The following is a 14,501-nucleotide window of genomic DNA, read 5'->3' on the forward strand; positions in this document are numbered from 1 at the left end:
CTCTGATTATAGAAAGGCCTTCGATTGTGTCAGTCAGGTCAAGCTGTAGGAAGCGCTCAGGAAAATGGGAATCGCAGAAGATCTCATTGTCCTCATGAGAAACGCATGGACAGGTCAGGAAGCCACAGTGCGGACAGAACTTGGCGAAACAGACTGGCTCCAGGTTGGCAAAGGAGGGCGACAAGGCTGCAAACTCTCCCCTTATGTATTCAACCTGTATGCTGAATATATATCAAGGGAAGCTGGATTGGAAAAAGATGAGCATGGTTTTAAAATTGGAGGAAGAAATATCAGTTACCTGCGCTATGCTGATGACACTGGCCTGATAGCCCAAAATGCCATGAAGGCCCTGGAAAATTTTTGTTATTTAAACATGTGCCGCCCAACTCTCAACAACTCTGGCTCACAACAATGAAATATAGAGATTACAATAAAACATAAAGAAAAAAGATGGCATGTGTGATGAAGTGAGGGGTTGCGCTCTCCCTCGCTGATGACCTGGTTGAAGAGCCAGGCCTTCATGGCTCTTGCAAACAACGGCAGAATGGGGGCCATCTGGACCTTGGGGGAAACATCGTTCCAGAGGACAGGGGCTGCTACAGAGAAGGCCCGCTTCCGGGGTCCTAAGAGACGACATTTAATTGAAGGAACCTGGAATGCGCCAACCCAGCAGGATCAAATTGGCCAGGCAGATGCTATGGGAGACAGGCAGTCCCTCAAGTAAAATAAGTAAGGAAAAGATATTCAGGTGCTATGATGTGTCTATACTCACAAAGACCAGAATGTTACAAGTAATGGTTTTCCTTGTGATTCTCCATGGGAGCGAAAGTTGGACTTTGAAGAAGCAGAATAGGAAGAGTGTTGGTGCTTTTGAACTTTGGTGTTGGAGAAGATGCCTGAGGGTATTGTGGACAGCCAAGAAAACAAACTGATGGATCATTGAACAAATCAGCCCAGAGTTCTCACTCGGGGTTGCTACGAGTTGACACCAACTTAATGGTGCACGTGACCAATCATAGCTGTTGTCTTGGTATTGAAAGTAGCAAATAAGCAACAAATGCAAGTTCAGCCCTCTTTACAGAGAGGAAAGGGGAATGTCAGGGTCAGTCTCACTTCGCAATAAGACTCAGACTCACTTAATGGGTATTAAGGATTTCTGGTTTATTGGAATGGTGGCTGACAGAACGAAAAACGGGAACGGGGTGTGTGGTGTGGAGGTGCCCATTTTATACCCTCTTGTATGGCCCCGGGCTCCTCCACCCTCTATTGTCCCAATCCCTCTTGATGGGATCCTTGATTGCTGCATGGGCATTTTCCCGGTGTCTTCTCTTGTCCTCTCGATTCCGGTGTGTCCTCCAGGGCACCAGGTGCAGCTTATCTCTGCTCATCCGATGTCCTTCTTTTCAGCTGTATGTGGGTCCATGGGTGTGGGTGCTTTGGGTGCTTGTTTTAATCCCTGTTTTAATTATCTTCTTCCTCTATTCCTTGATGATCATGATGTACGTTGTGAGGCTCTTTGTGCCTTGCAACGAGGTCATGACAGGGAACTGCTAACTATAGACTTCAAGATATTATTAAAGGGGATTTTTGATGGCTAAAATCCATAATAAATAAAATTGATTTGTTAAAGAGGATTCACACACACACACACACACCTCCCTTTTTTCCCCAGATCAAAGAGTGGAGCTCCACTTTTCTCTTGCTTGTTGGAAACCTGGAGAGAAGCTGTTGTCTGAAGGGAGCAGGGGGGAAGACTCAGAAGGGAAGGGGACTCAGAAACTCAGGGCTAGTGGAAAGGGCAAAGGCTGGGGGGAAAGGACTGTGCAGGAGGCTGGCCAGCCAGCAAACAGAAAAGGCGCCATGCCTCCCCACACACACACTCATAACCATACCTGTAACAGGTCAACCAACCTGGCCTCCATGTTAGCAGGCAGCAAATGACAAACCTTGTGGCTGTCCTGGGTGTCCGAATAGTGGGGGAAATATCACCGTTATAAGGATACAGCCAACAACATCTTAAGGCTCTCTGGGGCTGGGGATGAAACAAGAGCAGTACTATGGGACCAGGGGGGCATAACAGGCCTGTCCCCCCACGAGACAAAGCTGACAAGTCCATGCTAATCTCTAGGAATCCCTGCAGTGTTTTTACACACTGGTCACGTCAACCTTTCCACAATCTTCTCAGGTCTCAGTCCCACCCTGACTCGCCTGTGGTTCCCTAGCTGCTTCTCTCCCTCCCTTTACCTGCACCTCAAGGACAGAGGGCTTTGAAAGCCATCCTACCCACCTCCCATCAAAAGCTCCCCTTGTCCGAGGGAACGTGATGTTTCTGGATGACCCCAAGGTCCTTTCCCAGGACTGGCTGGGACAGAAACTCACAACTGATGATGTCACGCTGATGAATTGTGGCTGAACTAGTTGAAACAAGGATGTTCCTTTTAAAAATGGCACAACAATAGTCCATCTGGAAGGCTCTTGAAAATGAAAATATGGTCATGCAGGTCATCACAGTGTGTCCCAGGCAAGGGAGAGACCTGTTTAATTGTCTAAAGAAGGTAGGGAAAGCCACCTGCACCAGCGGGCTCCAAAAATTCTCTCCCACCCCCTTCCCTGCAGTAGCCTTGTTTCTGTGTCTGGATTTTACTCTATATGACAATGTAACACATGGCATGTATTGTGCTTGTGTGCACTGGCACACTTGGAATCACAGCTGGGCTGCACACGCTCCAGCTGGGAATGGTGGAGTTGGCAACTGCTGGAGGGATTCCCTGGAGAAATTCTGGCTCTGTTTAGATTTGCAGACAGAAGACAGGTGGCTGTACACCTCCCCACCCCAGGTCATTTCTTTCCAACCCTGGAAGGCATGAAAATAGAGCCACAGCAAGTCAACTGTGTTTCACAAGAACGGCCACCGTCAAAAGAGTGTGGCACGTGGCACAGCTGCTCTTCGGGAAAGTGGAAAGAGGGTGGCACCGCTGCTCTTCGGGAAGCCCTGGTCGCAGCCAGAATTTCTGCAACCCTCCCAATAATTCCTTGAGCCGAAAAGCCGCCGCGTCTGCCCAGCCGGCCCGGGCCACGCACACCCCCGCCCTCCGAAGGAAGACGCGGAGGCCGAGATGGGCCGCGGGCGTTTTATTGGCAGGGAAGGTGCGCGCCGGGTGCGCCCCGCGGGGCTCCGATGCCAGGCCAGAGCCCGAGGGGGAAGTCCGGGGCGCGACGCCTTCCTCCGTCCAGGGAGACGAGCGTCGGGGCGAGGCCGCGGCCGGATCCGCCCGTCTCACAGGAAGGTCATCACCGTCCCCATCTTGCCGACCTGCCACAGCTCCAGCGGGTAGAAGCGGATGAGGATCCTGGGGGAGAGGGAGACCTCAGCCGCTGGAGCCGCCCGCCCGCCCTCCCGCCGCGGACCCCGCTCACCTGTCGGCGCCCAGCCCCAGCTCGCGGCCCAGGAACTCGGAGAAGCGCGCGCTGTGCGCCCGGTTCTGCTCGGCGGAGCCCACCGCGCCCACGGCGGAGACGGCCAGCAGGGCGCCGGGCGCCGCCGAGCCGCCCACCGCCAGCGCCAGGTCGCTCTTCACCGTCGCGCAGACTCTCTGCGGGCGAGGGGCCAACGGTCAGGCGGGCAGGCGCGGGCACCCCGGCGCAGCCCCCCTCGCCGCCCCGCTGGCCGCCCGCTCACCTCCGCCGGCTTGCCCAGGATGTCTGCGGCGGCGGCGCCCAGCCGGACCGGGAGGTCTCGGGGCAGGCGCGCCGCCGGCAGGTTGGTCTCCAGCTCCACGAAGGGCATCTCGTCCGGGCGACACCACGCGCTGGAGAGGCGGGGCCGCGCTGCCCGCCCGTCCGTTGCTCCTCCTCCTCCTCCTGCCCGCCCCCCGCCCGGAGATCAGTCTCTTCCCCGGCCGGCCCCTGCGAGAGGAGCGGCCGCGGTCCCGGGCGCCGCGACCCTACGCCGAGGGTGCTCTCGGCCCGGGCGACGCCCCCCGCCCCTTCCTCCTTCCTGCTCGCTGGCCCGGCCTTCCCCGCCCTCCTTTTCCGAAACACGCTCCCTCCCGCCCTCGGAACGGCTCATCGGCGCCCCCGCCGCCTCTCTCCTCCAACCGGGCTTCCAGGCCCCCTCCTCGGCCACGGGCGGCACCTTCCCCGCGCCCCCGCTGCTCCCTCGCTCCGGGCTCCAGGAGCCTCGCCCTTCTCATTCGGCGGAACCGCCTTATCCACTCGGCCTCCCCCCAAACTCCCCTCCCCGGTTCTCTCATTTTCCCCACCCTGTCGCCTGCCCGCGAATCCCCCGCTTCCGTCCCCGTTTGGGGCATACGCGACTTAGCCCTCCCGCCGATACTGAGCCCCCGGCCGCGGCACCTCCCTCGCGAGCGCGAGCAGGGCCGCCGGAGATCGCCTCGGGCGTCGGCTCGGAAGCCAGTCCGACGGGGAAGGACCCGGACCCCGATCCCGCTCGCGCGTCCAGTCCGATGCCGAGCCCGTCCTCCCGGAGCCTGAGAGATTCCCGAGAGCGGCCCTGCTGCTTGATTTTTAAAATAAAGTGTTTCAAGTACTTGCCTATTTTAAATATCTGCTCTTTTATTGCTTTAAATAAAATAAAATTTGTATGTCGCCCAACTCCAACTGACTCCGGGAGAGACGGCCGGGTGGGGGGACTGGCTGCCCCCGCCCGCGCAGGCTCCCCCCCGGGACCCGCGTCTCCTGGCCCTCGGGGTCCCGGGGCTCCCGCGCGGCCCTCCCGCATCCCGGAACGCCCTCGTTCATGCGTGCACGTGCGTACGCCACTCCGCCCAGGCGCCCCCCGAGCGCCGCGAGCCGCGCTTCCGCAGCCGCCCAAAAAGCCGAACGGGGCAGCCGAGAGGCGCGGCGAGAGCGGCCGAGGCCGGAAGGGGCGGGCCGCCCGTCGCCAGGCCGCGCCACTCGCAGCACGATTGGCCGGTCGGCGCCCAATCGGCGCCCGCCTTGCTTCCCCCGGCTTCTTCCGGCCGGCGCGCGGCGGGGCGGCGGGGTCTGGCGAGGCCCGGCTTGGCCAGCATGGTGCGCGTCTCCCGGCGGGCGGGGCGCGCTGCGGAGCGGCGGCGGCGGGGGCGGGCGAGGGGAGGGGAGGGGAGGGGAGGGGAGGGGAGGGGAGGGGAAGAGAAGGGCGGGGGGCGCGCCGACGTCGCGGCCCCGCCCGTCGCCCCGATGTCGTCCGTGCCTGGCTCCCGGGGGGGGCGGGTCCGCGCCGTCCGTCCGAAGGGGCGCCCCGCGGGGTCTCCGCACAGGCTTCCCTCTGGGCCCGGCTGGGCCGTGGCTGAGGCGCTGCCTCTCTCCGCAGATCAGGATCGCCGCGCTCAACGCCAGCTCGGCCGTCGAGGACGACCCCGAAGGGACCTTCAAGAGCCACAAGTCGCAGACCAAGGAGGCGCAGGTAAGTCCGCGGCCGGCGGTTTGGAGAGCAGAGATGCCAGCAACCAACCGTCACCCCGTTTCTAGGCTGATAAGTGCGGAACAGTGGATATAAAATGGAGCTGCACCTTCATTTGGGTAGCGACCATCATCCGTTTTGGTGGATTCCTTCTAATATGCAATAAAGATTCTTTAGCCTTGCTGTGTTGTGTGTCTGACAGCCCAAGCAGGTCATCCTACTTAAATGCCTGGGAATTTCTGCTGGGGCCTTGCCTGTGAGCCTGGTAAACAGAAGTTCCGTTGTGTTAATTTTTGAATGATCCCTGCCTATAAAATAGATGTATTTTCCTTATGCCCCCAAGTGAGTTCTGCTAGGAGCTGCTTCATGGACCTCAACTATTGCTCTGGAAATTGATTCATCTTCTCTGATTACATGTTAGAGGCTAGGTACGGGTAACTGGAAGAGTGTCTTCCAAAACATGGATCATGGTTCTCAATTTACTTCCAATATCATGTGTTTTACAAAGTTCCTGTACCTAAAAACATGGTCCAGAAAGTTGTGTGTTCTAAGCCAATGGGAGGCCCTTGCAAGGAATAAAATGAGCCATTTTGGTAAACAAATGCACTATTGTGAAAATGATCATGGTGGAAGATCAGTAATAAAATCCATAGAGACCATGTCTCAGGGTCCAAGCAGGGTGGGGAACAGCTGAAATAAACCGGCCAGTTTAGCCTTGACAGCCTTGGCCTGGCGACAGAGCCATCTGCTCTCCCCCTTGGCCACCAGAGCTCTCTGAGCATGTTCATTGGACTCCCTAGAGATGGTTTTAAAGGGCCTGTTACTGATTTAATTATGTTGGAAGCGTAAAACGAATGAGGCATTGTATTCATAAAATATTGGTTTGTTTTATTAATGACCTACGGTAGTGCTTGAAGGTTTGTGAACCCTTCTGGATGTTCAGTCTTTCTGCATAAGTATAACCTAAAATGTGATCTGTTCTCTTAAAACTAGGTAAAGAGAACCCCATTAAACAAATGAGTCAAAAACATTGTACATGCTCATTTATGTATTGAGGGAAATGAGCCAAAGCTACATATTTGTGTGAGGGTATGTGAACCTCTGCTTTCAGGAACTGGCCTGCCCCTCTTGGGCAGCAATAGGCACAACTAAAGGTTTCCGGTAACTGTTGACCAGCAGGAATTTTAGCCTCTTGTTCTCCCTTGTTCACCCCAGGATCCCGATGATAGACAGGCTAGCAGTTCATCCCACCTAGCAAGCCCAGTTGTAGAAGAATCTTTGAATGCAAGCGTGTCCTTCTTCCTTTGCCCTACGGATACGCTGACTGAAACGATGTGAGCTGGCTGAATCGTTTTTTTCTTTCAGAAGGAACACAGAAACCTTATTCTCGCAAACATTCCTTTTAAATCAATTACCTCCTCTAGGAAGGCCAGCATAGCAGACAATAAATTTCAATCCCTCCAAAAACACAAATGTGATTTCTTTAAAAATATTTTACGGAAAGTTGCATAGGTTGTCTAAACTTAACACTGAAAGCAGCCAGGAAGATGGGCTGTCTCCCTCCTTTCTGTCTAGTATTTAAACACAAAATCTCTTTTTCCATGGCTGGCAGCATATACATCCTCAGCAGCACACAGAAAAAAATAGTAATCATAAATTACGCACACCCTCTGGCTTGGCAAAATGGCTCATCTTTTTGTCTAAAGTATTAAGAGGACGGAACTGCAGCAAACAACTCAAACTGACAAATTCAGACATGCATTGCTGTATCATGCACCATGGACTGAATCAGTAGTGCAAAAGAGCATGAACAGTGTGCACACACACACCCCAGCTTAGCAAGCCAGTGAACAAAGAATTTGCATTGCATTTTGAAATGCACTCTGAAATTCCACAAAAAAAAAGGGCTCAAGTGAATATACAGAGCACTGCCCTCTGATAAACACTAGAAACTTAGCAAGCCAATCAGTAAGAAATACCTCTTTGCTTTCTCAGCTGCGCTCAAAGTAAAAAAACTTTAAAAAGCCAGTGTTCATGGAAAGTAAGCTATCTGCATAGAGTGATGCGGGGAAGTGCTCTGTTGCTATCTTGCTAAACATGGGGGGAGGTCTGTGGAAGAAAAGTCAAAAGACGCACTGCCGTTGCAAGAAGCAGCCCAGCTTCCCAGTCACGTTATCGGAAGCAGCATGGGACCCTGGAGCAGTTCCACTCCAAACAGCCATATTCTCTTTCCTGGTCGAGCAGGACTCTCAAAAGTGTGCGCGTTCTGACTATGAACCATTTGAAGCCGCGGTTCTGAGCACGCACACGCCTTGCAGAGCTGCTTAGATTGGTATCTGCTTGAGACTGGAGTTCTCCCAAGAGTTGCAGTAGCCTGTTCTTTCCGAGGAGTGAGTGCTCACCAAGCCCAACGTGTCTCTTGCTTCCCAGGAGGCAGAAGCCTTTGCCTTGTACCACAGAGCGCTGGACCTTCAGAAACACGACCTCTTTGAGGAGTCCGCCAAGGCTTACCATGAACTGCTCGAGACCCGTCTCTTGCGCGAGGTCAGTGGAAGGACGTCCCTCTTGCTCAGCCTGACGTCGGGCTCCTCCTGGGTCTCTCTTCCCTTGGATGCTGCGGGGGGGCCTCGGTTGGGGGAGGCCGCAGGAGCCTGTGGCGCCACTGAGTGGGTCAGAGTCTCAGGGGAGGAGAATCTCTTTATGACCATTAATGGTGAGAAAGTGGAAGCTGACGAGCCACATTATGGACGTTTTTCAGAGGCTAGCTGGCCATGACATCCATAAAGGGATAGATGGGGCTGATCTGTGCATCAGGACTGCCACTGAATTCATTGTTGTCCCAACTAACTGAGGCCATTGGTAGTCCCAGCCCAAAAGAAGTGGATGAATTAAATAGCCTGGGGATGTCCTCCACCAGCACAGCCCTTTCACGCAAGGGCATGTGAATGGATGAGAAAGGTTTCTCCCCAGTTCTAGTAGGACTTCTGCAGGGTTCCTCAACTGCCAGTGCAGCTCTTTGCCCCGGAGAGCCCCCACCCCTGATTTTGAATGCTTATTGTAAGACGCTTGTGATGCTTCACTTCTATAAACTTTTATTGAAGGCTTGGTTCTGAACAAATCTTGCTAAAACCACTTCAGGGGTCTTTATGTAGGAAGATCAAGGAAAGTTGCCTTTTAGTTTATTTTTCCATGTAGGCCAATCTTGAACCTGCCTTCAGTTTTTTTAACACAAGTTAGGTAAGCAGGCACTGCCTGGCTTCTGTAATTCCTTCCGATTCTTTTCCCCAAAGGGGCTGTATGCTTATGGGAAGCGCCAGGGGGCAGGATGGCAAAGTTGCTTACAGTCTCTGCTGGGTCACATGAGCAGGAGGGGGTGCCCAGAACGGCACAATCAGCAACATGCTGAGCTGCTGTCTGTTCCAGAGGGATGCACTAGGGGAATTTGGGGCTGCTCTTTTTTCTCTGCAACCCACAGCAGGAGCTGGCCCCTCAGCAGGATAGCAGGACCGCTGAGCAGCTAAACAGTCTCGAGCCCCATGATGTAATTTCTTTCCAACATTCAGTGGGGTTGGGCTGCGATAATGGCCTCTTCCTGGTCTTTGCTCCAACATCTGGACAAGGAAGGGGGGTTCTTACCCTTCAGGAGCTGTGGGTGGTTGGATGAGGCATTCCTATTGCACACAGAACTTCAGCACCCTTCAGGGCTTTTCAAGCGAAGGGCTCCCTGCCTTGTTGGCATGCAAGGCCTTTAGTAATGGCTGCAATTGGCCGCAGTGCTAGTTTTATCTTTTGGGTTCAGGTAGCCATGAATGAAGCATTATTATCTTTTAAATCATCCATCATCACGGACAAACCATTTACCTCCACGTCCTTTCAATTTTCAGGCAGTTCCATCTGGGGATGAGAGGGAGGGATTAAAACATCCCGGCTTGATGCTGAAATATTCGACTTACAAAAACTTGGCCCAGCTGGCTGCACAGCGAGATGACATTGAGACAGCTATGGAATTCTACCTGGAGGTAGGGTCTCTCTCCCTCCCCCTTCCCCCCCAGCAGAAGTTTCCATTTCACATGGGCTGATGCTCAAGCACAAGATGTGGGGTGGTCTCACCACATTCTGCTGCTGCGTCTTTAGCCGTACAGGACCCGTTGCCCCATGTCCTGCTCCTTTGTGTACGACCTGCTATAGCTTCCCTTTTTTTTTTCATTTTTGCCTACAATGTCTGTCTCAAGTGTAGGTGTTACACTAACATTGCTTTTAAACACATAAGTCTTTTCTATTTGTGTGACTTTTTATATCAAAGTAATTTTTGTTCCATACCTTGTTTATTTCTATTACTTTTGAGTAAATATTTCAGCAAATTACAGTCTGGAAATGTTAATTCTAAATGTTAGCATTTAGCAAACACGGAAAGCTTCTGAGAGTTTTCTTTAGATTCTGCACTTTGAAATGTTGCTTCCTGGTGGTGGCTCCAAGGGCTGCAGAGGACATGTATCATGCCCCTGGAGGGGGTGGGGTGACCATTTTCAATTTCTTTCTGGAAAGGTTAGAGTGGGTTGGTGCAAAATAGGTGCGCTAAGCAGAGGCCTAGCACACCGATTTCCACTCTTATTTTTAGCTCCCCTCCCTCCCCCCCCCAAAAAGGACAGCTGATGAAATTGCCCTACCAAAAATGAATTCTTTGCCATGAAATGTTGGCTGCAAGCAATCCTGGGTTGCTCTGAGGGTCTCTGGCATCGGTTCACTACAGCCTTGTGGACCCAAGCAGTGTGCAACCTCCAGGTTCTGTTGGCACAATTTACTTGAAGAGCATCATCTGTTGTGTTCCCAGGCTGTGCTACTCGACTCCACTGATGTCAACTTATGGTATAAAATTGGTCATGTGGCACTCCGGCTTACTCGCCTGCCCCTGGCGCGGCATGCCTTTGAGGAAGGGCTTGCCTGTAATCCGGATCACTGGCCTTGTTTAGATAACCTCATCACCGTTCTCTACACTCTCAGCGACTACACAAGTAAGTTCTTTTTGCTTGAGTTTAATTTAGAATTTCCTGTAGCGTTGGGGACAAGCAGTCTCTGCAACTGCAAATTTATTAGGGTTTATTAGGGTTAGTATAGAGCAGCTATGTGTGTGTCCAAGTTATGATACAAGCTTAATATATCCGTACGCTGTTGTATTTTTAAACTTATTTATGTCCTAATTCCACAGTTAGAAAAGGACTTAGACAGATTGATGGCAAAGTTCCTCTCTTGATGATGATGATGATAATGATGATCATGCAGAAGTTTGTTTGTTTTTTTGTTTGTTTATTTAGCCTTTTTTTTTTGCCCCCTCAAGGGAATCTAGGCTGTGTACAAAATCAAACATAATGAACAAAACTATATCTAATGAATCTGCTAGCATGCGTGGCCAGCCGGCATAGGAATTCCTAGAGAACCTGGCCTGATGGATCTAGAGAGGAAAGCTAGGGTTGTGTCCAGGATTGTAGACCCCCTTGTTCTTTATTTCATCTTCTGATAAATGTTGTTAACAAGAAAAAATCAGAATTTGTTAGATCCCGATTGGCAGAGTTAGATTCCCAGCAGATGTCAGTATATTTGAAATCCAAGACTGGTCACCTGATACAGAAAGACCTTATCTGTATCTTCTGCCTGCTCAGGTGGTCTGTAGTAAGTTTCTGCATGGGTACCACTTCTGTTTTCCCCTTCCACTCTTCACAAAATTCTTTCAACGGTATTTTCATGCTCTGATTCCTCAATTTTTGTGCAACTACAGTATATATTTTCTTTAAGTTTTCAGTATGCCTATTGGCATCTCTTTTGTAATATTCTGTGAAATTCTGAGTTTCCCCTTGTGGCTTCTTGCATCTCCCTTCGGATTTTGCTTTCCTGGTGCTAGGCTTTGTCACCTCTCCCCTTTGTTCTAATTTAATGCCCTTCTGAAGAGACTGGTAAGCACCTGCCAAATGCTTCCTTGCCAGATTGTGAAGATGTATCCCATCTCTTCCCAGGAGTCCTTCATGAAGGTAGTATGAGATACCGTCACAGAATCCAAACCTGTTTTGGTGACACCATCGGCTTAGCCACTTCTTGACCTCCAAAACCCTGTTTTCTCTTTTGTGCAATGACCCAGTTGAGAAAGGCCAACCTGCGCTCCCAGTTCCTTCCCCTCTCTGCCCAAGGCCTCACAGTCTCCACAGATTCCTTCAGGGTCTCTTCAGCTGCCATTTTTCCCCACATGGACCAAGAGGAAGGGATAGTTGTTAAGGAGGTTCAGTTGTCTTGGCCGCCTCTCTATCCTGTCCTGCACATGGGCACCTGGAAGACAACACATCTCCTGCGACATCATATTGGGTTTGATTACAGCCGCCTCATTTCCACTTAGCAGGGAATCGCTCTCCACCAAGCATGCCTCGGGGTATTTATTTATTTGGCAGATTTTTAGGCTGCCCAAGTCTCACACGGTGACTCCGGGCAGCTTACAGAATTAAATCTCTTGGGTTTCTTTGATCCATGGGGTCCAAGTGCCTTCTGCAGCATACTATAGCGTGGATTGCTCATATGGCCATGTATCATCTTCTAGAGAGAGAGCATAGGGCCATTTCTGGATCTTCTGGCTTCTTTGGCTCATATTCTTCCACACGCCTGCCCCTGCCAGAGGTTTTCTCCCTGTTCTTTGGTGTTCCCTTCCCTTCCCTCTTCACTGTGGTCCAGGAACTGCTCATGTTCCCTGGTGCATTTCTCTCCTCAGGTCCCTTTACTTTCTCTTCCAAAAAGGAAACAGGCTTGCACTTGCAGCAGTTATAGCTTGGGTCCTCTTCAGGCAAGAAGGCAAATGTTGTGCATACTTGGCAGGTCACAGTCATGGCTTTCCTTGCTAGCCGTGTTCCTTGGAGCCTCCCCCAGTCAGACTTCCACACAGATCCTCCCTTTGGCTATCCCCAGTCACCTCTCTGTGTGAGAACTAGCCTGGACCAAAAGAAGAAAAAGGAAAAAGAGAAGGAAGAGGAGAAGGCAAGAAAGTGCTTCCCTCTTGACTTCTGCTGAATAAGCTTCCTGGAGTGATCTCAACTAGGTCTACAAGACTAACGCTTCAACCAGACAGAGCAGGCAGCCATTCAGAAAAGTAGCTGCAGCAGCAAACAAGCCAGTGGTCTCCCAGGCGCCTGTCTCTTCCTCTTTGCGTAGCTCTGCTCTGTCTTTTCCAGCTCCCTTGCCAAACTCCAGTTTCCCGCAAGAACAATAACTTACTTCTGATGACTGACTCCATCAGGGCCTCCCCTTTTCGGTGCATCAACTCCTTAACTGTAATCTAAGCTGTTTGGCTATAGGTCGTTTGCAGATTTAAACCAACTTCCCTAGCAGCCTTCAGATCTGTTCCTCGGTGGGGACTCTGCCAAGCAGCAGCTTCGGCACTGCCATTTACACTTCTGAAGCACCATGGATTAGACCCGACGTAGCATTGGGTAGTGCTACACAGGCTTCCTAAATGCCTAAATTCATCCCAAGGTGAAAAGCTAGCCATTCACCCCCATACTTAATTCGCAGGGATGGTTACCTCCTGGAACTCATGTTCCTTCCAGTGTTCTATATCTCTCCATTTTCCATTTAGATGGATCTTAGGTATCTATAGATACATTTATATAGAGATAGATACTGCTCACGTGCATTCTCTCTCTCTCTCTCCCTCCCTCCCTCCCTCTCTCTCTCTCTCTCTCTCTTTTTGTCCTTGGTTTTATGGGTGGTGGTTCTTTCCCACTTCTGAAATAGTGATGCCCCAGCAAAAGAGGCACCCAGAAGAAATTTGCAATGCCCATTTGAAAGCCAAGGTTTAAGAGGGCAAATCCTTCCTTCCTCCCATTTGTGGAACAGTTGTGGTGATCGTTTCTTGGAGGCAACGTGCATTGGTCTGACTAATGCTCTTTGCCCTATTAAATGCTGCTTCCTCTGGCAACAGCCTATTCTCAGCCTCAGGTTAATCAGTTTTTATTTGAGTAATGAAGTCCTTTGCAATATTATAAAGCAGATAACATTAAACAATATCTGTCTGAATGGCTACTATGCATGGGTCTCAGCGATATGGGTAAGTTTATTTTGCAGGTTCTATGCAGAGCTAGCTCAGGGGAGTCTGGGATGTATTAACAGGCGTCTTCCTTCCTTGTCGATGCCCGTAGCGTGCTTGTATTTCATTTGCAAAGCGCTGGAGAGAGATAACTGTTACAGCAAAGGACTTGTTATTAAGGAGAAGATCTTTGAGGAGCAGCCGTGCCTCAGAAAGGACTCCTTGAGGATGTTCCTTAAAGGGTAAATTACTTTCTTATTTCTCATACTTGGTCTTTGATCCTGAAGCTCCTCACAACTTACCGTATTGGAATTGGTGAATAGCTTGGTTGGGGTTTTGTTTGTCACAGCTTTCTATAGCCCTGTAGGCAGGTGCCTGGTGGTTTCTCTTCTGTGGAGGATCAAATTTGTGCTTAATGTTGCATTTTCTATCCTGTCTGAATTCAGTAATAGATTAGGTACGAATTTGCAAATAAATCATGTACCAGGTAAAAAAAACTAGTGGTTGCTTCAGAAATTTGATATTAGGGAAAATGTTTGGTAAGTAAATAAACTGTTATTGACTTTAGAAGCCAATAGAGTTGATCTATGCTTAATTATGTATCTCTAATCCATTTGCGTGTATCCCATCAAATCCATTAATCTGTTTTGTGCTGTATTTTATTTCAAGATAATGATCCAATTAATAGTAATTAAATTAAAATCATTCAGGCATCATCCGTGGTCCAGTAAGTTGGGCTCCTGTGGTGTTTTGCTCTTGTCTTCCATGAATTCCAGCCAGGAAGGAATAAATCCTCTTCTCTCTGGAGAACTTTTGAAGTGGAAGGGCCGACTTTGTTCTTTCTTTCTCTTGGCCAGAGCAGCAGAGATGAGCACAAGCCTGATTTATGGAGGAAGGACATCATGGGCTTATTATGCCCTCCCCTGCATGCCCTGAGCAGGCAGCAAACAGAATGCAAGTCCCCACCCCCGACTTGTGCAAGGACCTCCTTTTAGTGCCTGTGAGGCTTCCTTGCACCAACGACATGTAGCTGTGCAC

General features: G+C 50.8%; 2 protein-coding genes across 4 annotated transcripts in view; one reads left to right on the forward strand and one right to left on the reverse strand.

The window, feature by feature from the left end:
• Positions 1-1,227: 1,227 nt before the first annotated feature.
• DDT (D-dopachrome tautomerase) lies at positions 1,228-3,847 on the reverse strand. 2 transcript variants are annotated; one of them, XM_063315679.1, is made up of 3 exons: positions 3,680-3,826; positions 3,418-3,593; positions 3,097-3,350 (listed from the first exon to the last, which is right to left on the reverse strand). In XM_063315679.1, the coding sequence occupies exons 1-3, from the start codon at positions 3,785-3,787 to the stop codon at positions 3,278-3,280; spliced, it is 357 nt and encodes a 118-aa protein (XP_063171749.1). In that variant the 5' UTR covers positions 3,788-3,826; the 3' UTR covers positions 3,097-3,277. The 2 variants fall into 2 exon arrangements, with proteins under 2 accessions (XP_063171748.1, XP_063171749.1); XM_063315678.1 differs by lacking the exon at positions 3,418-3,593 and having other exon boundaries at positions 1,228-3,350; positions 3,680-3,847.
• A 1,130-nt stretch (positions 3,848-4,977) lies between these two features.
• The window catches only part of LOC134505955 (calcineurin-binding protein cabin-1-like), a 60,568-nt gene continuing 51,044 nt past the window's right edge, over positions 4,978-14,501 (forward strand). For both annotated transcript variants that reach the window (XM_063315902.1, XM_063315903.1), the window contains exons 1-6: positions 4,978-5,034; positions 5,315-5,407; positions 7,835-7,948; positions 9,289-9,423; positions 10,236-10,416; positions 13,576-13,705. In XM_063315902.1, the coding sequence (XP_063171972.1) occupies positions 5,032-5,034; positions 5,315-5,407; positions 7,835-7,948; positions 9,289-9,423; positions 10,236-10,416; positions 13,576-13,705 (656 nt within the window). In that variant the 5' untranslated portion in view covers positions 4,978-5,031. The remainder of the gene's footprint in view (positions 5,035-5,314; positions 5,408-7,834; positions 7,949-9,288; positions 9,424-10,235; positions 10,417-13,575; positions 13,706-14,501) is intronic.

The sequence above is a fragment of the Candoia aspera genome, chromosome 15, assembly GCF_035149785.1.
Source record: "Candoia aspera isolate rCanAsp1 chromosome 15, rCanAsp1.hap2, whole genome shotgun sequence".
Taxonomy (NCBI): domain Eukaryota; kingdom Metazoa; phylum Chordata; class Lepidosauria; order Squamata; family Boidae; genus Candoia; species Candoia aspera.

What these genes read in the sequence shown, in the direction of transcription:
- DDT (XM_063315678.1), bottom strand. Translation starts at nt 3,787, where the DNA reads ATGCCCTTCGTGGAGCTGGAGACCAACCTGCCGGCGGCGCGCCTGCCC. An exon ending in TCCTGGGCAAGCCGGCGGAG is followed by an intron (nt 3,351 to 3,679) that starts GTGAGCGGGCGG and finishes CCTCTCCCCCAG; the next exon opens with GATCCTCATCCGCTTCTACC.